Raw genomic sequence first — 19,857 nt, forward strand, 5'->3', positions numbered from 1 at the left:
TAAATAAATTATCTAAAAAATGGATCTTAAAGGTAAAGGACCCCTGACAATTAAGTCCAGTCGTGGACGACTCTGGGGTTGTGGCGCTCATGTCACTTTACTGGCTGAGGGAGCTGATGTTTGTCCGCAGACAGTTTTTCGGGGTCATGTGGCCAGCATGACTAAGCTGCTTCTGGCGAACCAGAGCAGCGCACGGAAACACTGTTTACCTTCCCGCCGGAGTGGTACCTATTTATCTACTTGCACTTTGACGTGCTTTCGAACTGCTAGGTTGGCAGGAGCTGGGACCGAGCAACGGGAGCTCACCCCGTCACGGGGATTCGAACCGCCGACCTTCTGATTGGCAAGCCCAAGCAAATCAATCGATGCATCAAAGTTTCATGAATTTTGTCACCTTAAACATATGGCCACTTGAGACCTGAAGAGTAGTAGAGTTCTTCTATTCACCCCTAAAATTCATTTAATATACGGATGATAGGAAACTAAGATTGGCCTTGAATTGTTAAAATGATTAAGAATATCCTAGAGATTAAAGCCTGTATATAAGCCACTTAGCTATACACAAATATATTAGTTGTATTCAATCTGAACCAATGTATGCAAAAATTTGACTCTTTGTCATTTTGAAATGAATTTTCATTTGAACAGATGAGCTCCAAAGTAAAAATTAATTGGGTATGGTGCAACAAATTTATCAGTTATTTCAAATCCCTTTGCTACTGCACTTAAGCAGACTTTTGTTAGAAAGCAGGAAGCTGCCTAGTAACCACATATTAGTAACATTGTTCAAAGTGTATTTGAGATGAAACCACCTCCTCACAAATTACATATTTTAGCTGTGGGGAATGAAAATCAACAGACACTCGTTAAATAAACTCAGCGTTCATCTTTTGGGAATGTTGCTGAAGAGACCTTGGGTGAATTGTTTTCTTAGAAACGATCAGCTGCTGAAGAAAATTGATTCAACGCTGTACAGGACAATCTTATGGCATCTTAAAGACTAAACAGATTGTGGTATGTGCTTTTGTAGACTAGAGTTCAGTTCATCAGATGTTAGGCTCCTACTGTTTTAACAGCAGGAGACCAACATGACTATTTATCTTTTGGACAGTTTCCAAAAGTCGCTGAATCACTATTGGAATTCAGTATCTCCTAAGGCTTATACCGGTAGGTAAGAAACAGAATCCAAATTCATCCCAATGTGATAATTTAGCAGAGCAATATATATGGAATGTCACTGTTGGCTCAGCCCCCAATAAACTGGGGAAATCGCGTCTGTGCAGACGCCGGAAATCGTGCACGCGCGATCCGCCCCACAGAGGGATCTCTGCTGGAGTGAACTGGCCCAGGTGAGGTACACTTTGCCGACCCCTGGTTTATTCCATCCAACTCTACAATTCTATGATTCTATGTTCTTGTTCAGATCAAGAATGTAGAATTGTGCCCAAGCAGTTAGATTTGGTACATAGGCCTTTTTTCTTGCCTTTCAGAATCTTAAGAAAAGAAGGGTGTGGGGTGAGAAAACACTTGCAGAAGGGTAGTCATGTCCTTTATTTTTTATTTCATGCTAAGCTTCTTTCCTTCCCATGGAAATAAAACTACCAGCATAACTGATAGAGGGGGGTTCTCTCTAATCCAAGCAAATTTTATTCACTCAAACAGCAAGAACAACAACAACAACAACAACAACAACAACAACAACAACAACAACAACCAACAACAGAGAAATGGGAGTATATTCAAGAGTTACAGATCAATTATGTGTATGGCTACTCAGAAGCAACACAAGTTCAATGGGACTTACTCCTCGATACATGTCTAGGACTGCAGCTCAATAACTGTGAAATCCTCCACACAAAAAACTCAATAACTGTGGGCAATCTCCCCCCATTTATTTTTAGTCCCCAAAAATAGGGGACGTCTTATACATGGGGGTGTGTTATACACGGGAAAAGTACGGTAATTTGAATTTGCATTCAATAGTTCTTGTTGGCAGTCACTAAGGACACACAATTACAAGTCACCAGAGCAGTTCATTTACAGGTATCTATCATACACTGAGAAATAAATATTTTTAAAGCCTAGGGCTTGCTGATCAGAAGTTCGGCAGTTCAAATCCCCGTGACGGGGTGAGCTCCCGTTGCTTGGTCCCAGCTCCTGCCAACCTAGCAGTTCTAAAGTACATCGAAGTACAAGTAGATAAATAGGTACCGTTCCAAGCGGGAAGGTAAACGGCATTTCCGTGCGCTGCTCTGGTTCACCAGAAGCGGCTTTGTCATGCTGGCCACATGACCTAGAAGCTATACACCGGCTCCCTCAGCCAAAAATGCAAGATGAGCGCCGCAACCGCAGAGTCGCTCACGACTGGACCTAATGGTCAGGGGTCCCTTTACCTTTTAATTTAGCAATAATAATAATAATCCCCACCTTCTACCTGAGGAATTCATTTTACATAAGCCTATTAGGATATCTTCAGAAAAACAGAAGTAGCTTTGCAATTTTTGTACTAACTACCAGCAATCTGATATGCAGTGAAACTTTTACAAGCTATACCTAAACAAGTAATGCCAACTTTCACTTTACAAAGAAATGTAAACTGCAAGTACCTATGTTGGCTTATTAGGGGAGAAATTAAAAACATTCTCGCAGCAGAGAAATTAGGATCAACAAGAAAAAAAGGTTGAGTGAGCAGACATTCAAATTCATTATAATTATTCACAGGGCTAGGTGTTCAACAAAACAAAATGAGAGGGAATCAAGATGATGATTCAGGGCACCATGACAAAATATTACTCTGCAGTTTGCAATAGCGTGTGGGAGAGCGATTATGCAGTTGCATGCACACTAAGCATGGGAATTGAGCTCCACTGAAACAGAGTAGAACTAACTTCCGAATCCAACATGCATAGAATTGAGCTATTAATTACGTTAGGGCAATGCTTGGAGATAGACCTCAAGTTTCCGCAAGGTTACTCTAACAAAGATAACGATAACAAAGATATCCCCTTAAGTATCTTTGATAAGGTTTAAACAGGAAGGTGAGGTAATAAATGATAAAGCATCTGCTCAACAGAAGATATATATTAACCCTACTTTCCTATTTCTGGTGGAATTTAATTTTCTTTCTGCTGCTTAGGTAATTTTTAGTTGAAAGGGAATTCATTTTTAAATGGGTGCTTGCCTACAATGCAAGATATGAAGCAACCAGGTCTTCAGAGACTCTCTTCCGAAGCTGCTCTGGGCACCTACTGCAGCCGTGAAGCCTCCTCAAGGTCAGAGGGAGGCGACAGGTAAGATGGGAGGCAGCTTGAGTCAGGGGACAGCGGCAAGAAATATAACCTACAATTCACTATGAGATTTCACAGGCATTTACCTACTAAATTCCATATCAGAATCTAGACAAAGAATTCCATTATTTCACATTCATGTTGATTTTAGACTTTTCTGCACTGCAGATTATTACTCACACTTAAAAGCAACAGCACAGCTTTGCACAGTAAGGCAAGAATCAAACATGTAAATATTGAATCCTAGCATTTAGTTAAAACAGGTAAAATCTTCACTCTGACTAATCTTTTAATCTGGCACCTCCCAAAATATCATCCACCGAGTTATAAACGATGTCTTACAGGAGTAGTTTTACAAATGCAGCAATGGTTTGTGAAAACTGGTGGACAAGTAAGGTGAGTTTGTAGTGAGTGGGATAATATTATAAATATTTAATATTTAATATTATAAATATATAGTACCAATATATAATATTGGTAGTGGGTGGCTCCACACAGCACAGAATTACTCAGGAACAAAGACAAATGCCATCAGCTTTCAGTATAAATACATTTATTACTAAGCAGGAATACATGGAATAAATTTTTACATAAACCTGAATATATTATTCGCTTACATGTGTGCAGAACAGCCCTGCAGACCAGAGTTGAAGTTCTGTCCGTCTACCAAAGCAGAGGGAGTGCACTGAAAGTACCGTATATTTTAACACCATCAGTTTCTAAAATAAATCTAGAAAATAGAGAACTTTTAAAAAGTAAACAAGAGCACATTAGGTAAAGATAAAGGGACCCCTGACCATTAGGTCCAGTCGTGACAATAATCTCGCATTATTGGCCAAGGGAGCCGGCGTATAGCTTCCAGGTCATGTGGCCAGCATGACAAAGCCGCTTCTGGCAAACCAGAGCAGCACATGGAAACGCCATTTACCTTTCCGCTGTAGCGGTTCCTATTTATCTATTTGCATTTTGACGTGCTTTCAAACTGCTAGGTTGGCAGGAGCTGGGACCAAGCAACGGGAGCTCACCCCGTCACAGGGATTCGAACCGGCGACCTTCCGATCAGCAAGCCCTAGGCTCTGTGGTTTAACCCACAGTGCCACCTGTGATTTAGTCTATCCTTTCAGAAACTAGAGATGCCAGGAAAAGCAGCTTCTTAGCATTAGAACAAAACTAGCACTTCACAGGCTAAGAGGAAGAAAATACCGTAATTTGTTTTGGCAGCCAGTTGTATCTGTATAACACTATTGGAGCAATTTGCTTGATTCCTGGAAATCTGTAATCTCTCAAACAAATTTGCATACAACCTTAAGAGGAAAAGCATACATCAATGCAGGCATAGGCAAACTCCGGCTCTCCAGAATGTTTGGGACTACAATTCCCATCATCCCTGAACACTGGTCCTGTTAGCTAGGGATGATGGGAATTGTAGTCCCAATCATCTGGAGGGTCAGAGTTTGCCTATGCCTGCTAATGCTTTGGGAGACTGCTGTTACATTTCTAACAACCTTTATATAGTACTAAAAAAGTGATTTTCAGGGATGTGAACTGTATGGACCTATTTCTCTCTCTCTCTCTCTCTCTCTCACCTTATCTTTGCAACACCCTTGGATTTGTTTTTACTGTGTGTTTCTATTCTCGGTCTGTTTGCAGTTACTCAGGGCTAGAGGCTACCATAATACCCTGCTCAGTGACAATAAACATTCAAACACAAAACTCAAACACATAATAAGGATCAGAAATGCTTTGCGATCTCAAAACAAAAAATTTCCATAACGTTTCCATCATAGTTAGTAGCCACCAATAGCTCTTTCATCCATTAATTTGTCCAATCCTCTTTTAAAGCTATCTAAGTCAGCAGCCATCAGAAACTTCTCCATGGTCTCAAGGGCTAGAATCTGCCATCTCATGAAAAATAAGCAATGCTGAAATGCTCAGGAGTTCAGAAACTATTCCCGTTTATCAGGGGTCAGCAGACTTTTTCACCAGGGGGCTGGCCCACTGTCCCTCTATCTATCTACCGGTATCTATCTATCTATCTATCTATCTATCTATCTATCTATCTATCTATCTATCTATCTATCTATCTATCTACTTGGGGCGGGGGGGGGGGGATGAATGAATTCCTATGCCCCACAAACAACCCAGAGATGCATTTTAAATAAAAGCACACATTCTACTCATGTAAAAACGTGCTGATTCCCGGACAGTCCACGGGATTTAGAAGGATCTGGCCCCTGGGCCTTAGTTTCCCTCCCCATGCCTTATATCACGCTAGAAAGGCAAATAGCACTCCCACAGTCCTAAATCACAGCTGTGCATGCTACTTGGGGGACCCTAGCTTAGTGGCACAAGTTAAGGGAATCATACCTTTCGTAGGCTCAGCTGTAGAAGTGGAAGTAGGTTTTTCATTTGCCCACCTCTTTGCTGCATGTACCGGTAGCAGGCAGATACTGGTACCTTTGCTCCAAGGTGAAGGCTGCCTGCCTGCCCTTTACATTCAACAAAGGGGAAATGCACACACGCCACACACAAATCACATGTTCCTCAGATAACTAATCTAAATAGTACTTGGATTACGTAGCAGACGGAAGGGGTGTAACGAACTTCATTTATTACAAACAAGCAATAAAAAGTCTGACAAAGTGCTGTTTAACAAAGACTGGAGAAAGCAGAAGTGACTTTAGAATCTATGGGAACTTCTGAGCTCTCTGTTACCTATTACTTGGAACTATCACTTTTAAAATCATTCCCTCTTTTATCAAGTGGCATGTCCACAAGTGGACAGTCTTAAATGGAAAGGGAGCCCTACCAATGATAGATGTTCCTACATTTGCAAGGAAGTTGCAGTGGTGAGAATGATCAACTCCAGGAATGTTTTTATATGGCTTTTCTATCCAAGTTATGTATTTCCTACAAATCAAAACTTCGTTGCTACCAAAATCTCTGCAACAGGTAATGACTACTCTTTATCCGTTTCACAAGTCATGCTCTGCATACCAAAGGTCAATAAATCTGAAGATAAATTGTTTCTATTAGATTTCTCTTGAAATGTTTGACTTGTACCCACAGATGGGCCGCCAAATATCATCAGTCAAATCTTGATCTAATTATCTGCTAATATCGTTCTCACATTACTTCATATTGACAAAATCTGTAAAGTATTACATCACAAAGTCCATTTACTTCAGACCTTTAAAAATGCCACATGCTGCAGCATAAATAATTCTGTGGTTTTTTAAGCATTCAGACAAGTAAGACAGGTTATCCTCATCACAGAAATGCTAATGAATCTCTGTTAACATGGAGCCTAAAGGAAATACAAGCATGATTGGGCTTGAAGCCTGATTTATATACAACAGAATGCCACCACCTTGTTCACTTCAACTAAACCAAAAATACCATACATTTTTACTCCACAAGTATAAACTGTATAGTGTGTTTTTTTAAAAAAAAAGATACGTATTTTTTAAAAAGTTAATACTAACATAATTATATCTTACTACAAACGCTGGCTCCCTTGGCCTATAGAGCGAGATGAGCGCCACAACCCCAGAGTCGGACACGACTGGACCTGATGGTCAGGAGCCCCTTTACCTTTATCTCTCATGCAATACACATACAAGACTCATTTGATAATTGAGGTTAATTGTACTAAATTCAGGAGAAAATACTTGAGTGAGGCAGTCTCTCAAAATGACACCTGCAAGGTGCAGGCAGGGTTGAACATTTTCTTGATTATACAGTAATTAGCACATGTTATTCAAGGGAACCAAGTGACTAGACATATGTACTGTTTATGGTTTCTTCCTTGTCCAATCCACTTTGCTGGGTTAATTTCTCAGAAGACCTGTTTGCCCAGATCCTGCTACTACAACACCACGATATGGGGGGGAAACCTCCTTTACTCTTCTAGAAGTGTGCTGTCATACTTCTGGCAAGAAGTGATTTTATATTATATTTCTACTCTATCCGGAATGTATTTCTCTCTCATAGAATAAGTTGCTTCAGGTACTAAAAAAACAACAGTAAATTTAGAAGACCAGAACAGCAAATGGTTTCATACAACTTGGCAGCCAATTACAGCAACATTTAGTTCTTTGTTCCATTGGAGTGGTAAGATTTCCAATCTCCGCTCAACCTTTCTTGTCTTTTCCATTGCTCTTGTTTGACAGTTTTATTTCTGTGCCCTTTTCTCTACTTGCTTCCAGCTGTAATCCACTTAATGCTCTATTTCTCTCAGCCTTTGTGCTGTTTGTAGCATCAGACCACAAAGCCTGAAACAATTCTTTTAAATGCCTCTTTGGTGTATCCCTATCTCTCTTAGTCCCAGTTTCCCCCTTTTTACTTGTGGTATGTATCTTCTCACAAGGCTGCTTTTCCGTCTTCCTGGAATCCCCATCTCACCCTCTCTCAACTTATCTTAAAAATGAAATAAAACAATGTTATCAACCACTCTTCTCTGAAGGGCATGTATTCCCCATCTCCAACACACACAAATCAGGCCGAGAGAACATGACTGGAACAAGGTCTACGCCATATGGGTCCCTTTTGTCCCACTTAATTCCAACTAGCATCTACACATGGGAATAGCAAATTTCTTAAACCCAAAAGCTGCAACCACTCCCCCCCCCAAAAAAACCTTATGCTCAAGGACCAGCTTTATCCACCTCCACTACCATTGGTGCACCGTCTACCAAGTTTAATGGGGCAATATTCCTAACATATGCAAAAATACTGGGCAATTTCCCAACCTATACTAATTGAAATTGCCCTGTGTCGTCGTTATGAAATTGTTGCCATTATTCTTGGAGCAACAGACAAAGCCCCTGAAGCGCAGTTACCAAAACAAGCCCCCCCACAACCTACCCATCTTTGTTGCACTTTTCCATCCTTAAAAAGAAAGCAGGGGGAAACTGGAGAGGGAGGGCACTGATTAAATGCACACTACAACCCCTGCTGCAGCAGGTACTGTGTTTATTTATTTAATAAAATTTAGATTCCAACTGATTGTAAAAGCAACAACAACCTCAAAAGTGATTTGCCATGGTTCACAACTTAAAAGAAAAACTGCCCACAACATGGAAAAACTCCCAAGCGGTGCACTGTCTCTCCCTGGGAGTCTGCAATAGCTCAGTTGGTAGAGCATAAGACTCTTAATCTCAGGGTTGTGGGTTTGAGCCCCACATTGGGCAAAAGATTCCTTCATTGCAGGGGACTGGGCTAGATGACCCTCGTGCTCCCTTCCAACTCTGCTATTGATTCTATGAGCCTAGTTCTTCCCAACATGCTCATTTTGTACATGCAAAAACTTGTGTGTAGAGAAGCATTCACTTATGCAAATTTCCATCTGAAGCATGAACTGGTGTAGCTCAGAGACAGCTTTCCATCTCAGATAGAAGTAGGATCCAGATCTTTAACTGGTCAGGATGTTCACAGCTCTGCCTCTCCAGGCAGCTAAGGACAGATAAACCAGGAATGCATTGCACTGAATATAAAGGAGCTGCTGGGAGCACTAACAAATCTAGTGAATCACTGCTCCATTGTTCTCAGTACTGACAGAGGCCTGTTTCTGCAATGCCAGGAAAAAGCTTCTGAATGAGAGGTGAGCTCGCCTAGCTGCTGGGCAGCAATGCTTTGCATTTGTTCAGTAGAAAGGAGACACAGTTCATTCCTGTCAGCATATTTTGCAAGGCACAGAGGCATGAGAATCACAAACTTGTCACCGAAAGTTGGCAATTCTGACAAATATACCTATCCCACTGCCTAGAATCCACCCTTACTAAGAAGACTGAAGCCACTGATTTGGAGTAGAGCCCCAGGCTGCTGGGAGTTCAACATTCATGCTGTGGCCCCTCTGGCTGCAGCAGCTCAGTGTTTCAGAGTCACCAAGATAACTGAAGAGGCTGCTCCAACATAGCAAAGGACCCATACATGGACAGGCCATGCATTAGATATGGTGTTTCTTCCCTAGGACTGGTGAACAGTGGAGGAGTTTAAAGTTCCACTGCTAACAAGAACATTAACTGGGTAACATTCAACATTCTGGTGGCTTCTGGTCCATGCAGAAATGTGTGCCACTTTACGTGGTCTGCTACCCCAAAATGGGATGAAGCCAATTGATTTTGATCAGTAATATGGTAGCTGATGCAATCAGCTGCCTTGCTGGAGATGCAATGGGTCGCTGGAAGTCAACACCTTCCTGGACAGTTGTGACCACAGCTTTCAAACACTTGTCACTGCTTTCTAAAAAATTTTTTTTTAGAAAAATGGCAGCAGGAACTCATGAAGCAATTTGTTTACAATAGTATAGTAGGGAAGTATTGTTGGCGTCTATACTAACTCTGGAATGGCCAATCCTTCCGCAACTGCAAATGCCAGTAATTGCTGTTCAGCAGTGGAGCAGACTCCCACGAGAGATGGTGGACTCCCCTTCCTTGGAGGTTTCTAAGCAGATGTTGGATGGCCAGCTGTCACATATGAACTAACAGATTCCTGCATTGCAGGGGGTTGGACTAGATGACCCTTGGGGTACCTTCCAAATAAGGATGCTTATCCCTATGAACAACAAAAGATGCGTCCAATTCAATGTGGTTAGGATGAATAGTAAAAAGCAGGTGGAGATGATCAGCTAAATATGCAGGGTGCTTCTGTAGAACAATCCCCTTTCTGAAATAAGGCAAATTCCTTTAAAGCCAAGGGTTACAAGAGGCCTGGACTCAAGCCATATGTCACAATTCTGCCAATATTAACCATAAGCCCTATTCATTTAAAGAGATGTTTAAGTACATGATCTCACACCAAAATCAATACAATATGCAAGTGTTTGACATTGGCAGAATTGTGTCCTATGAACTTGATAATCCAAATCTACAGAAATTTGCTTTAAATGACTTTTCAGTCTCTATTTGGACAGTAATTTACTTTCAGCTCCACATAATATTTTTACAGAGCTTACTGGACCCCACAATATTGATTGGTTGGTTGAACAAAAGGGGGGGGAAACATCTTCTGACCAATGCAAAAGCACCACTCAGTATGTTATAGGACTATTGAATGGTCAACTCTTCCTGCTAGGTATTATATGAACTTGTCAATTTAGTAGTTGTTTGGGTAATTGTTGACAGCTCAAATTATAAAAGCAGGAAATTAAAACTTCTCCAAAAACACAAGATCGGAAGAAAGAAACTAGAACTTTTAGCTGTATGAGCTGAAATAGACTCTAGAAAACATGGAGAAGCTGCAGCCTTTGAAGACAGTCTTTTTCATAGTTGTTTATAATGCAAAAGTTCCTTATGAGATATATTAACTCCATGCTGCAATGTTCTGTTTCACTCTAGTACCCTTCAGGCAGCAATCTGAAGAACTGTGCAGAGGAGGAGATTTTTCTTATAACTTGTCCTCCTTGGGCATGAAACTGTTAATCTAGGGTCATGTGTCCAAGTCCCATGTTGGGCAAAGGATTCCTGCATTGCAGGGGGTTGACCCTCATGGTCCCCTTCCAACTCTACAATTCTATGATACAGTATATTGCATGTGACTATAGAATATATGTATTTCTTTCTGTTGCATGATGGGACCCAGGTGGCGCTGTGGGAGGGACCCAGGTGGCGCTGCGGGTTAAACCACTGAGCCTAGGGCTTGCTGATCAGAAGGTCGGTGGTTCGAATCCCTGTGACGGGGTGAGCTCCCATTGCTTGGTCCCAGCTCCTGCCAACCTAGCAGTTCGAAAGCACATCAAAATGCAAGTAGATAAATAGGAACCGCTACAGCGGGAAGGTAAACGGTGTTTCCGTGTGCTGCTCTGGTTTGCCAGAAGTGGCTTTGTCATGCTGGCCACATGACCTGGAAGCTATACGCCGGCTCCCTCGGCCAATAATGCGAGATGAGCACGCAACCGCAGAGTCGGTCACGACTGGACCTAATGGTCAGGGGTCCCTTTACCTTTATTTCTTTCTGTTGCATGATGCTTCTTATTATAAAATATTATCAAGGACTCCCATGTATTTTACATATGCACCACATTCAGCTCAGTCATTCTTCGCATTAACCAATACAAGAGCAAAATTACTCATCAATGTGTTTCAGTCGAGAGCACAGCAGTGAGTAGCAAAGGGATATGTACAAAAAATGGAAAAGGGGGGAAATCTCCAGAGAGGAATTCAAACATATAGCCAGCACGTGTAGAAACAAAGTCAGAAAAGCTAAAGCACAGAATGAACTCAGGCTCGCCAGAGAGGTTAAAAGCAACAAAAAGGGCTTTTATGGGTATGTCCGTAGCAAAAGGAAAAACAAGGAAACAGTGGGGTCACTCAGAGGAGAACATGGTGAAATGCAAACAGGGGACAGAGAAAGGGCAGAACTCCTCAATGCCTTCTTTGCCTCAGTCTTCTCCAAGAAAGAAAACAACGCCCGACCTGAAGAATATGGAGCAGATGATTCAGCAGGGGAAACACAGCCCAGAATAAGTAAGGAGGTAGTACAAGAATACTTGGCTAGTTTAGATGTATTCAAGTCTCCAGGGCCAGATGAACTACATCCAAGAGTATTAAAAGAACTGGCAGAGGTGATTTCAGAACCACTGGCAATAATCTTTGAAAATTCCTGGAGAACAGGCGAAGTTCCAGCAGACTGGAGGAGGGCAAATGTTGTCCCTATTTTCAAAAAGGGGAAAAGAGAGGACCCAAACAATTACCGCCCAGTCAGCCTGACATCAATACCAGGAAAGATTCTAGAGCAGATCATTAAGCAAACAGTCTGTGAGCACCTAGAAAGAAACTCTGTGATCACTAAAAGTCAGCATGGGTTCCTGAAAAATAAGTCATGTCAGACTAATCTGATCTCATTTTTTGACAGAATTACAAGCCTGGTAGATGAAGGTAACGCTGTGGATGTAGCCTATCTTGATTTCAGCAAGGCCTTTGACAAGGTGCCCCATGATATTCTTGTAAAGAAGCTGGTAAAATGTGGGCTAGACAATGCTACCATTCAGTGGATTTGTAGCTGGATTACTGACCGAACCCAAAGGGTGCTCATCAATGGCTCCTCCTCATCCTGGAGAGTAGTGACTAGTGGGGTGCCACAGGGTTCTGTCTTGGGCCCAGTCTTGTTCAACATCTTTATCAATGACTTGGATGATGGGCTTGAGGGAATCCTGAGCAAGTTTGCAGATGACACCAAGTTGGGAGGGGTGGCTAACACCCCAGAGGACAGGATCACACTTCAGAATGACCTTAACAGATTAGACAACTGGGCCAAAGCAAACAAGATGAATTTTAACAAGGAGAAATGTAAAGTACTACACTTGGGCAAAAAAAATGAAAGGCACAAATACAGGATGGGAGACACCTGGCTTGAGAGCAGTACATGTGAAAAGGATCTAGGAGTTTTGGTTGACCACAAACTTGACATGAGTCAGCAGTGTGATGCAGCAGCTAAAAAAGCCAATGCAATTCTGGGCTGCATCAATAGGAGTATAGCATCTAGATCAAGGGAAGTAATAGTACCACTGTATTCTGCTCTGGTCAGACCTCACCTGGAGTATTGTGTCCAGTTCTGGGCACCACAGTTCAAGAAGGATACTGATAAGCTGGAACGTGTCCAGAAGAGGGCAACCAAAATGGTCAAAGGCCTGGAAACGATGCCTTATGAGGAACGGCTTAGGGAGCTGGGTATGTTTAGCCTGGAGAAGAGAAGGTTAAGGGGTGATATGATAACCATGTTCAAATATATAAAAGGATGTCATATAAAGGAGGGAGAAAGGTTGTTTTCTGCTGCTCCAGAGAAGCGGACACGGAGCAACGGATTCAAACTACAAGAAAGAAAATTCCACCTAAACATTAGGAAGAACTTCCTGACAGTGAGAGCTGTTCGGCAGTGGAATTTGCTGCCAAGGAGTGTGGTGGAGTCTCCTTCTTTGGAGGTCTTTAAGCAGAGGCTTGACAGCCATCTGTCAGGAATGCTTTGATGGTGTTTCCTGCTTGGCAGGGGGTTGGACTGGATGGCCCTTGTGGTCTCTTCCAACTCTATGATTCTATGATTCTATGATTCTATGATTCAAATCATTCCCAGCAGGACAGCTTGTGCCCAAAGGTATTTATTCTCTTCACTGCAGTGGTGGAGAGGGATGGAGGGGGAGGTTCATTCACACCAGTTTATGTACTTAGTATAGAGCTTCCAACTTTCATATCATAAAACATTAACAAGCTCAGTACTGTATTATGGAAGTAACAAATTAGTCCACCAAAAGCTTTCACAAATAGATAGCAACAACAATAAGAAACATTAGATAAACACAGCAACAAATGAAGGACAAATGCAGCTTTTCTTGCAGCTTTTTCCCATGCTGCAGGAAGCACTGAACTGAATACAGATAGTCTTCTGGTTCCCTTTGCAGGGGGGTGGATATCACTGATGCTTAGGCAACAGAGAGAGCCCATTGCAGACGGGGAAACAGCATTTCAGGCAAAATCTGCTCCACTGAGCTATGGCCCCTATTGTTAAAAAGTCCTACTAGCAATTTTGTTTTTATAGCAGGAATTGGTGTAGGACCTAAGTCCCACCCGGGTAATAGGAGCAATGGAACCAACACGAAGAGGCAACATGCCTGGCAGGTTACAACAAGATTTATTTGTTCAGCATATGCTAAGCAAAGGTGCAGTGCAATAAGCTCGCAACCTGCACACTCACTGGTGGATGCACAATCCTTTTATACAGTCACAAACAGGCAACACCTGATTTCCTCGAAAACATATGATTTCCAGGAAACAAAACTTAACTACAGAAAGCACATACATTCCAGTAATCCAAACTGCCATGCTCCCTTCTCCCTTCTTATCTGGTCCTGTGAGCCTAGCTTCCTTTATCCGGCCTTACTGGGTGTGTGGGTGTAGGGTAGGCATTTGATAACAGTCTGCAAGCTACGCGCTTATGGCTCCTTACTTTGTCACACTTCAAGCCCCTCTATACAATGCGCTGTGTATTTGAACCCTAAATACTATGCAACTATTTTCATATCAATTATGTGTGTCTTAAAATAAAGGTATTGGCCCTTCATTGGTATTGCTACTTTTGTACTTTGAAACTGGTTTTCTGTGCAAAGCCCATTAATGGTAGTGATTAACCAAAGTGTTCCACCCTACTGAATTTGCAGTATGTTTCCTCATACTGTACTCCACACCTCCAATACTTGCAAGTTCCTAGCAGAGAGCATGGCTAGTAACTATCACCAGCCCTCTCCTCCAGGAATTTGCCCGGTCTTCTTTTAAAGCCATCAAAGTTCCCCAGTTTAACTATGCACTACATGAAAAAGTACTTTCTTTTACCTGTCCTGAATCTCCCAACATTCAGCTTCACTGGATGTCCACGAGCCCTAGGGTTAGAGAATCTTTTTTCTATTGCTCAGCACCCCAGCAAATAAGGAAATCACTACCAAGCATGTAGGAGACAAGGTTTCATAGATATTATCAGAAGTTACCCATGATTGTGAAGTGAGGGAGGATTCTCCGTTACTACAAAGGCTACATTTTTAAGATAAGATATAAGATCTTTATTGTCATTGTCCCCTTGCGGGAACAACGAAAATACTCAGTTGCTACATCCACTCATATAAGGCATTCCGCACAATCCAAAATTACTACAAAACCTAATTAAAAACAGTAAATATGATACAAAATAACAAGTAAAATAAGATGACTTCAAAGTCCAGACTTTCCATTTAAGGCCAAAATCGCTCTAGAGAAGAAACTGTTCCTGAGATGGCTCGTTCTTGCCTGCATTGTTCTATATATCTCCGTCCCGATGGCAGGAGCTCAAAGAAATGGTGACCAGGGTGCATTGGATCTCTTGATATGTCTAGTGCTTTTCTATGGCACCTGGTGGTGTAGATTTGTTCTACGGTAAGGTGGAGAGTGAGCAGCCAATAATGCTCTCTGCTGTTTTAACAATTCTGCACAGCCCTGCTCTATCCTGAGAAGTACAGCTTCCGTACCACACACATAAACCATACGTGAGCACGCTCTGTATGGCAGAGTGATAGAAGGCAAGCAGCAGCTTTTGTGGAAGATGGTTTTTCCTTAAAATTCTCAAAAAATACAGTCTCTGCTGCGCCTTCTTCACAAGCCCCCTTGTATTAACACTCCAGGACAGATCCTCCTGTAACGCAGTGCCTAGAAGTGAAGAAGTGTGCATGCACATGAAAGCTCATACCAAAATAAAAAACTTAGTTGGTCTTAAAGGTGCTGCTGGAAGGAATTTTTTTATTTTGTTTCGACTACGTCAAACCAACAGGGCTACCTACCTGTAACTAGAACCTAGAAATCTAAACGTTGTTACCCTCTCCACATAGATTCAGTCAATCAAAAGTGACTGGACCTTGTTCCTCTGTCTCCTAAAGTCCACCACAAGCTCCTTTGTATTTATGAGCAAATTATTAACTCTGCACCACTCTGTCAGTTTTTTCTTAGAAAATGAGGATTGTTTCCTTTCTTTGGGAAAATATGTTCCGTTTTCATCTGAAATGACTATTAATTTAAACATCATATGGCTGTCTGACTGGAGGCCTGATAGTGGCAGTATCACATTGAAGGTACACAGCGTCTTGAAGATATGCAGTTTTATATAATCTGAACTCGAAGAAATGCTGTGTCTTATCCCTACATACATCCCCTCGACCCATGATACGAAAGAGCATTTAATCCAATTTGCAGTCACTTCCTTTTTACCATAAGAAATCAGAACCAACTTCCTTCTCCTTGTATCTTGCTTTGGTACTAGGCAACTAGTGGGCAGGCAAAAAGGACTGGCCAGTGTGATATGGCTTTGCTGCTACTCATGCTGGCTCACAAGTGCCTCCATCCATACACCTTCTACCTCAAACTCTGAACCAGTTTGGGCACTGACCAAAAGCTAAGTAGATTACCTGGAAACCTACCGTATGGATTCTCACTCATCATGGCAACCATTTACATGAGGTTAACCTGACATAGGAATTTCCAGGACCACTTATCCATCAATGTGCAACCAATTCTGATTTTTGTTCACTGTGATCTCCATTCCCAATTTAATGTTTCTCTCAAACTGGAGCAATTTTCTTTCTGTTGGTAAAGTTAAAGGACCCCTGGATGGTTAAGTCCAGTCAAAGGTGACTATGGGGTGTGGTGCTCATCTCACTTTTTTGGCCAAGCAGTACCTATTTATCTATTTGCACCAGTATGCTTTCAAATTCGTAGGTTGGAAGGAGCTGGGACAGAGCAATGGGAGCTCACCCCATTGCGGGGATTCTTTGTGTTACAGAGGTATTACGCTCCCTTTCTCTCAATATATACATATTTGCCATTCCCATTTTTACAGCTCTTTACTAGCCAGGTGGCGCTGTGGGTTAAACCACTGAGCCTAGGGCTTGCTGATCAGAAGGTCGGCGGTTCAAATCCCTGTGACGGGGTGAGCTCCCGTTGCTTGGTCCCAGCTCCTGCCAACCTAGCAGTTCGAAAGCACGTCAAAATGCAAGTAGATAAATAGGAACCGCTACAGCGGGAAGGTAAACGGTGTTTCCATGTGCTGCTCTGGTTTGCCAGAAGCGGCTTTGTCATGCTGGCCACATGACCTGGAAGCTATACGCTGGCTCCCTCGGCCAATAATGTGAGATGAGCGTGCAAACCCAGAGTCGGTCACGACTGGACCTAATGGTCAGGGGTCCCTTTACCTTTTTACTAGCCAAAAACAAAGCAGCAACTTACAAAGAGGATGCTGTAAATAAAAATCTATAAATCAGCATTACCATCTGTTTAAACAGGAAATACACAAGCAGAATAGTTCCCCACGCTCTAAGCTATCTAGTACTCTGGATGCTGTACTGCTGCTTTCGTGAAAATTCTCTGCCCCCTAGCAATAACCTAAATAGTTGACATATTTTCAAACGCCTTACATGAGACAAATATTTGCACTCATGCCCGTTTTGTTTCTTTTCATCCAACATGGAACTGATGTCATGCAGTTAAATTGAGTGATTTTTTTTAAAGGTCTAGTTTACCTTTCACAAGTACTGTAGATAAAAAGGAGCTAGTCTACTCAGCAAGTATCTTATCCTTAATGGGCACAGTGCTTCTTCCTTTAACATGCATACACAAAAACCACTTCCAGCAGCTGTTCGCCAAAGCTTTTGCCAGCACTCTACAAGATTAGCACCTCCCCAGAATGAAATCTTTCTGTGTAGAGCAACACCTTTTCACAGTACTGTACAGCAAAAGTGGCTCACCAGTGACCCGCCAAATATTGTTGGATTCTAGCTCCCCATCAGTGTCAGCCAGCATGACCAATGGTGGAAGAAGATGGGAGTTGTAGTCCACAGCATCTGAAGATCACCTTGTTGGCTCCCCTGGCATAGAAACCTATGATTGCTCAGAGAATCTCTGCATCCATTATGTTCATTTACCTAGAGTGCAGAAAGTATCTTCCACTGATATCTTTGCTGGTTCTAGATGGTTTGCTCACTGAAAACAAGAAGGCTTGCTCAAGTGTGAGAGGGATGGGCAATTTTTATTTCAAAGAAGTCCTCCTTACCAGGAAAGAAAGCAGAACTTTAAAGTTTACATGCATAGGACTAAGACTGCAAAATAGAATCATGCAGACAATAACACATTTTCACACTATTTTGATAGAAAAAAGTGTTCCACACGGGTTAGAAAAAGTAAGCACTTTAAATTAAAAGCTTGCAATTGGCACAATAAGAGACTTTTTTTCATCTTTCAGTGGGGGAAGAGTTAAAACCACCTTAACTTTAGGGCGAGAATTTTAAAAGTATACTTGTACAAAACGTCTTCCCAAACATGCAATGGCACAACTATCAGACAAAAACAAAACGTGGAGCTCCCTCCTCTTTTTCCATACCTAAAGTGGGGAGGGCACAGAACATGATCGTAAACAAGTTTACTTAAGAATTCAGCCAAGTTTATACAGAGCGAGAGGGTGTGTGTAATAACACTGTATCAGCAAGGGATTCCCAGGAAAATGCAGCTGGCCCTTCAAAATATATATATATAGCAAGAGCCTGCTGGATCAGGCCAATGGTCTTGTCTGCTCCAGCATCCTGTTCTCACAGTGGCCGACCAGATGCCTGTGGGAAGCCTGCAAGAGAGATCTCTTCCCTCCTGCAGTTTCCAGCGACTATTACTCAGAAGCAGTTCTGCCTCTGGCCAGAGACACCACACCTTACAACATACCGAAGCCTAAACTTTATGTTGATCTAGGAGTGCATGTATATTTGCAACAGTCGATTTTGCTGCGAGAGGGCTACCCCGCAGCAACTTCTGGAAGGAGGAAGTTTGGCCGCAGGGTCTCCCCAGGGGGGAGAAGAAAAAGACAGCCCAGCTAGCTGCGTTTTGCAGAGTACGCCTTTCCAACTCCTGCTGCACTTTACTTTTCGCTCGGTGCGACCTTAGACCCGAAGCTGCTGGGCGCGACGGGCCACGACGCCAGGACAGCCAACAAACCGCAGGAAGGAAAGGAGAGGGAAGGGAGCGGAAGGGAAGGGAGGTCCCGGCTCAGAGCCCAAAGGTGAAGCCGGAGTTGTACCTGCTGCCGCTGTTGGCGCCGCTTCCCTGGCAACGTCTCTCCTCTCCGGGTGGGAAAGAGGCGAAGCAGCGGCGGCGGCGGCCTGGGAGAAGACCAAGGCGCTGCTGCTGAGGCTGGGGCTGGATTTCCTCCGGATAGCCACCCGCCTGAAGTCTATGCTCTCGGGCCCCTCCATCTTCCCCTCTCGCCGCCGGCTGCGCAAGTGAGGAAAGGGGGCAGAGAGAGACCAGGCGCCAGGCAGCAGGCAGAAAGCCGCCCTTCCTCAGCCCCTGACAGGAATGGCCACGGCCATTTCTCGCGCCCCCTGCAGGTTCGGCTGTGGGAGGTCGGCGGCTGCTGCCACTTCTTGCTCCGGCTGCTCCGTGGGGCGCTTTGCAAAGCGAGAAGGGGCGTCGGGAGATAGGGAGGCGGAGAAAACAACCGCCTGCCTCTTTGCCCCGCCTGGTTTCGCCACTCTGCCCGAGCGCCAGACGCCGCCTGCGAGGAGGAGGAGGAAAGAGAAGCGCAGAGATTTGCGGCCGCCTCGAAATTCCCGCTCAAATCTGGCCGGGCGCCAAAGCGCGCGCCTGGCCGGCGTTGCGTTGCCTCCGCCTCAGGCGCGCGCACTCTCCGCTCTAAGCGCCTTCACCTGCCAGGTGAGACAGGGGAGGGAAGCCCGCCCTTCCCCCTCAGGCGGGGCAGCCGCGCACTGCTGTTACGAAAGTTCTGTTCGAGTTGCCTGAGAGCCTGTCCGCCGCGGGCGGATTTCACACCGCCTTTTTAAGCGGACTCTTATGTCAGGGTTGTTACAGTTCGACTTGGTTTAAAGGTAAAGGTACCCCTACCGTTAGGTCCAGTCGCGGACGACTCTGGGGTTGCGGCGCTCATCTTGCTTTAGTGGCCGAGGGAGCTTCCAGGTCATGTGGCCAGCATGACAAAGCCGCTTCTAGCGAACCAGAGCAGCACACGGAAACGCTGTTTACCTTCCCGCTGTAGTGGTACCGGTACCTATTTATCTACTTGC

The 19,857-nt window shown here is 43.4% G+C and overlaps 1 protein-coding gene across 3 annotated transcripts in view; it reads right to left on the minus strand.

Moving 5' to 3' along the window:
• The window catches only part of FGD4 (FYVE, RhoGEF and PH domain containing 4), a 108,759-nt gene extending 89,372 nt beyond the window's left edge, over positions 1 to 19,387 (minus strand). For 2 of the 3 annotated variants that reach the window (XM_088652261.1, XM_060279943.2), the window contains exon 1: positions 18,855 to 19,387. In XM_088652261.1, the coding sequence (XP_088508387.1) occupies positions 18,855 to 19,029 (175 nt within the window). In that variant the 5' untranslated portion in view covers positions 19,030 to 19,387. Of the gene's footprint in view, positions 1 to 5,654; positions 5,677 to 18,854 lie in introns of those variants that run through there. The other variant, XM_060279950.2, reaches the window with a different exon arrangement.
• Positions 19,388 to 19,857: the final 470 nt, after the last annotated feature.

Source organism: Zootoca vivipara, chromosome 9 (genome assembly GCF_965207765.1).
Source record: "Zootoca vivipara chromosome 9, rZooViv2.hap1.1, whole genome shotgun sequence".
NCBI classification, from domain to species: Eukaryota; Metazoa; Chordata; class Lepidosauria; order Squamata; family Lacertidae; genus Zootoca; species Zootoca vivipara.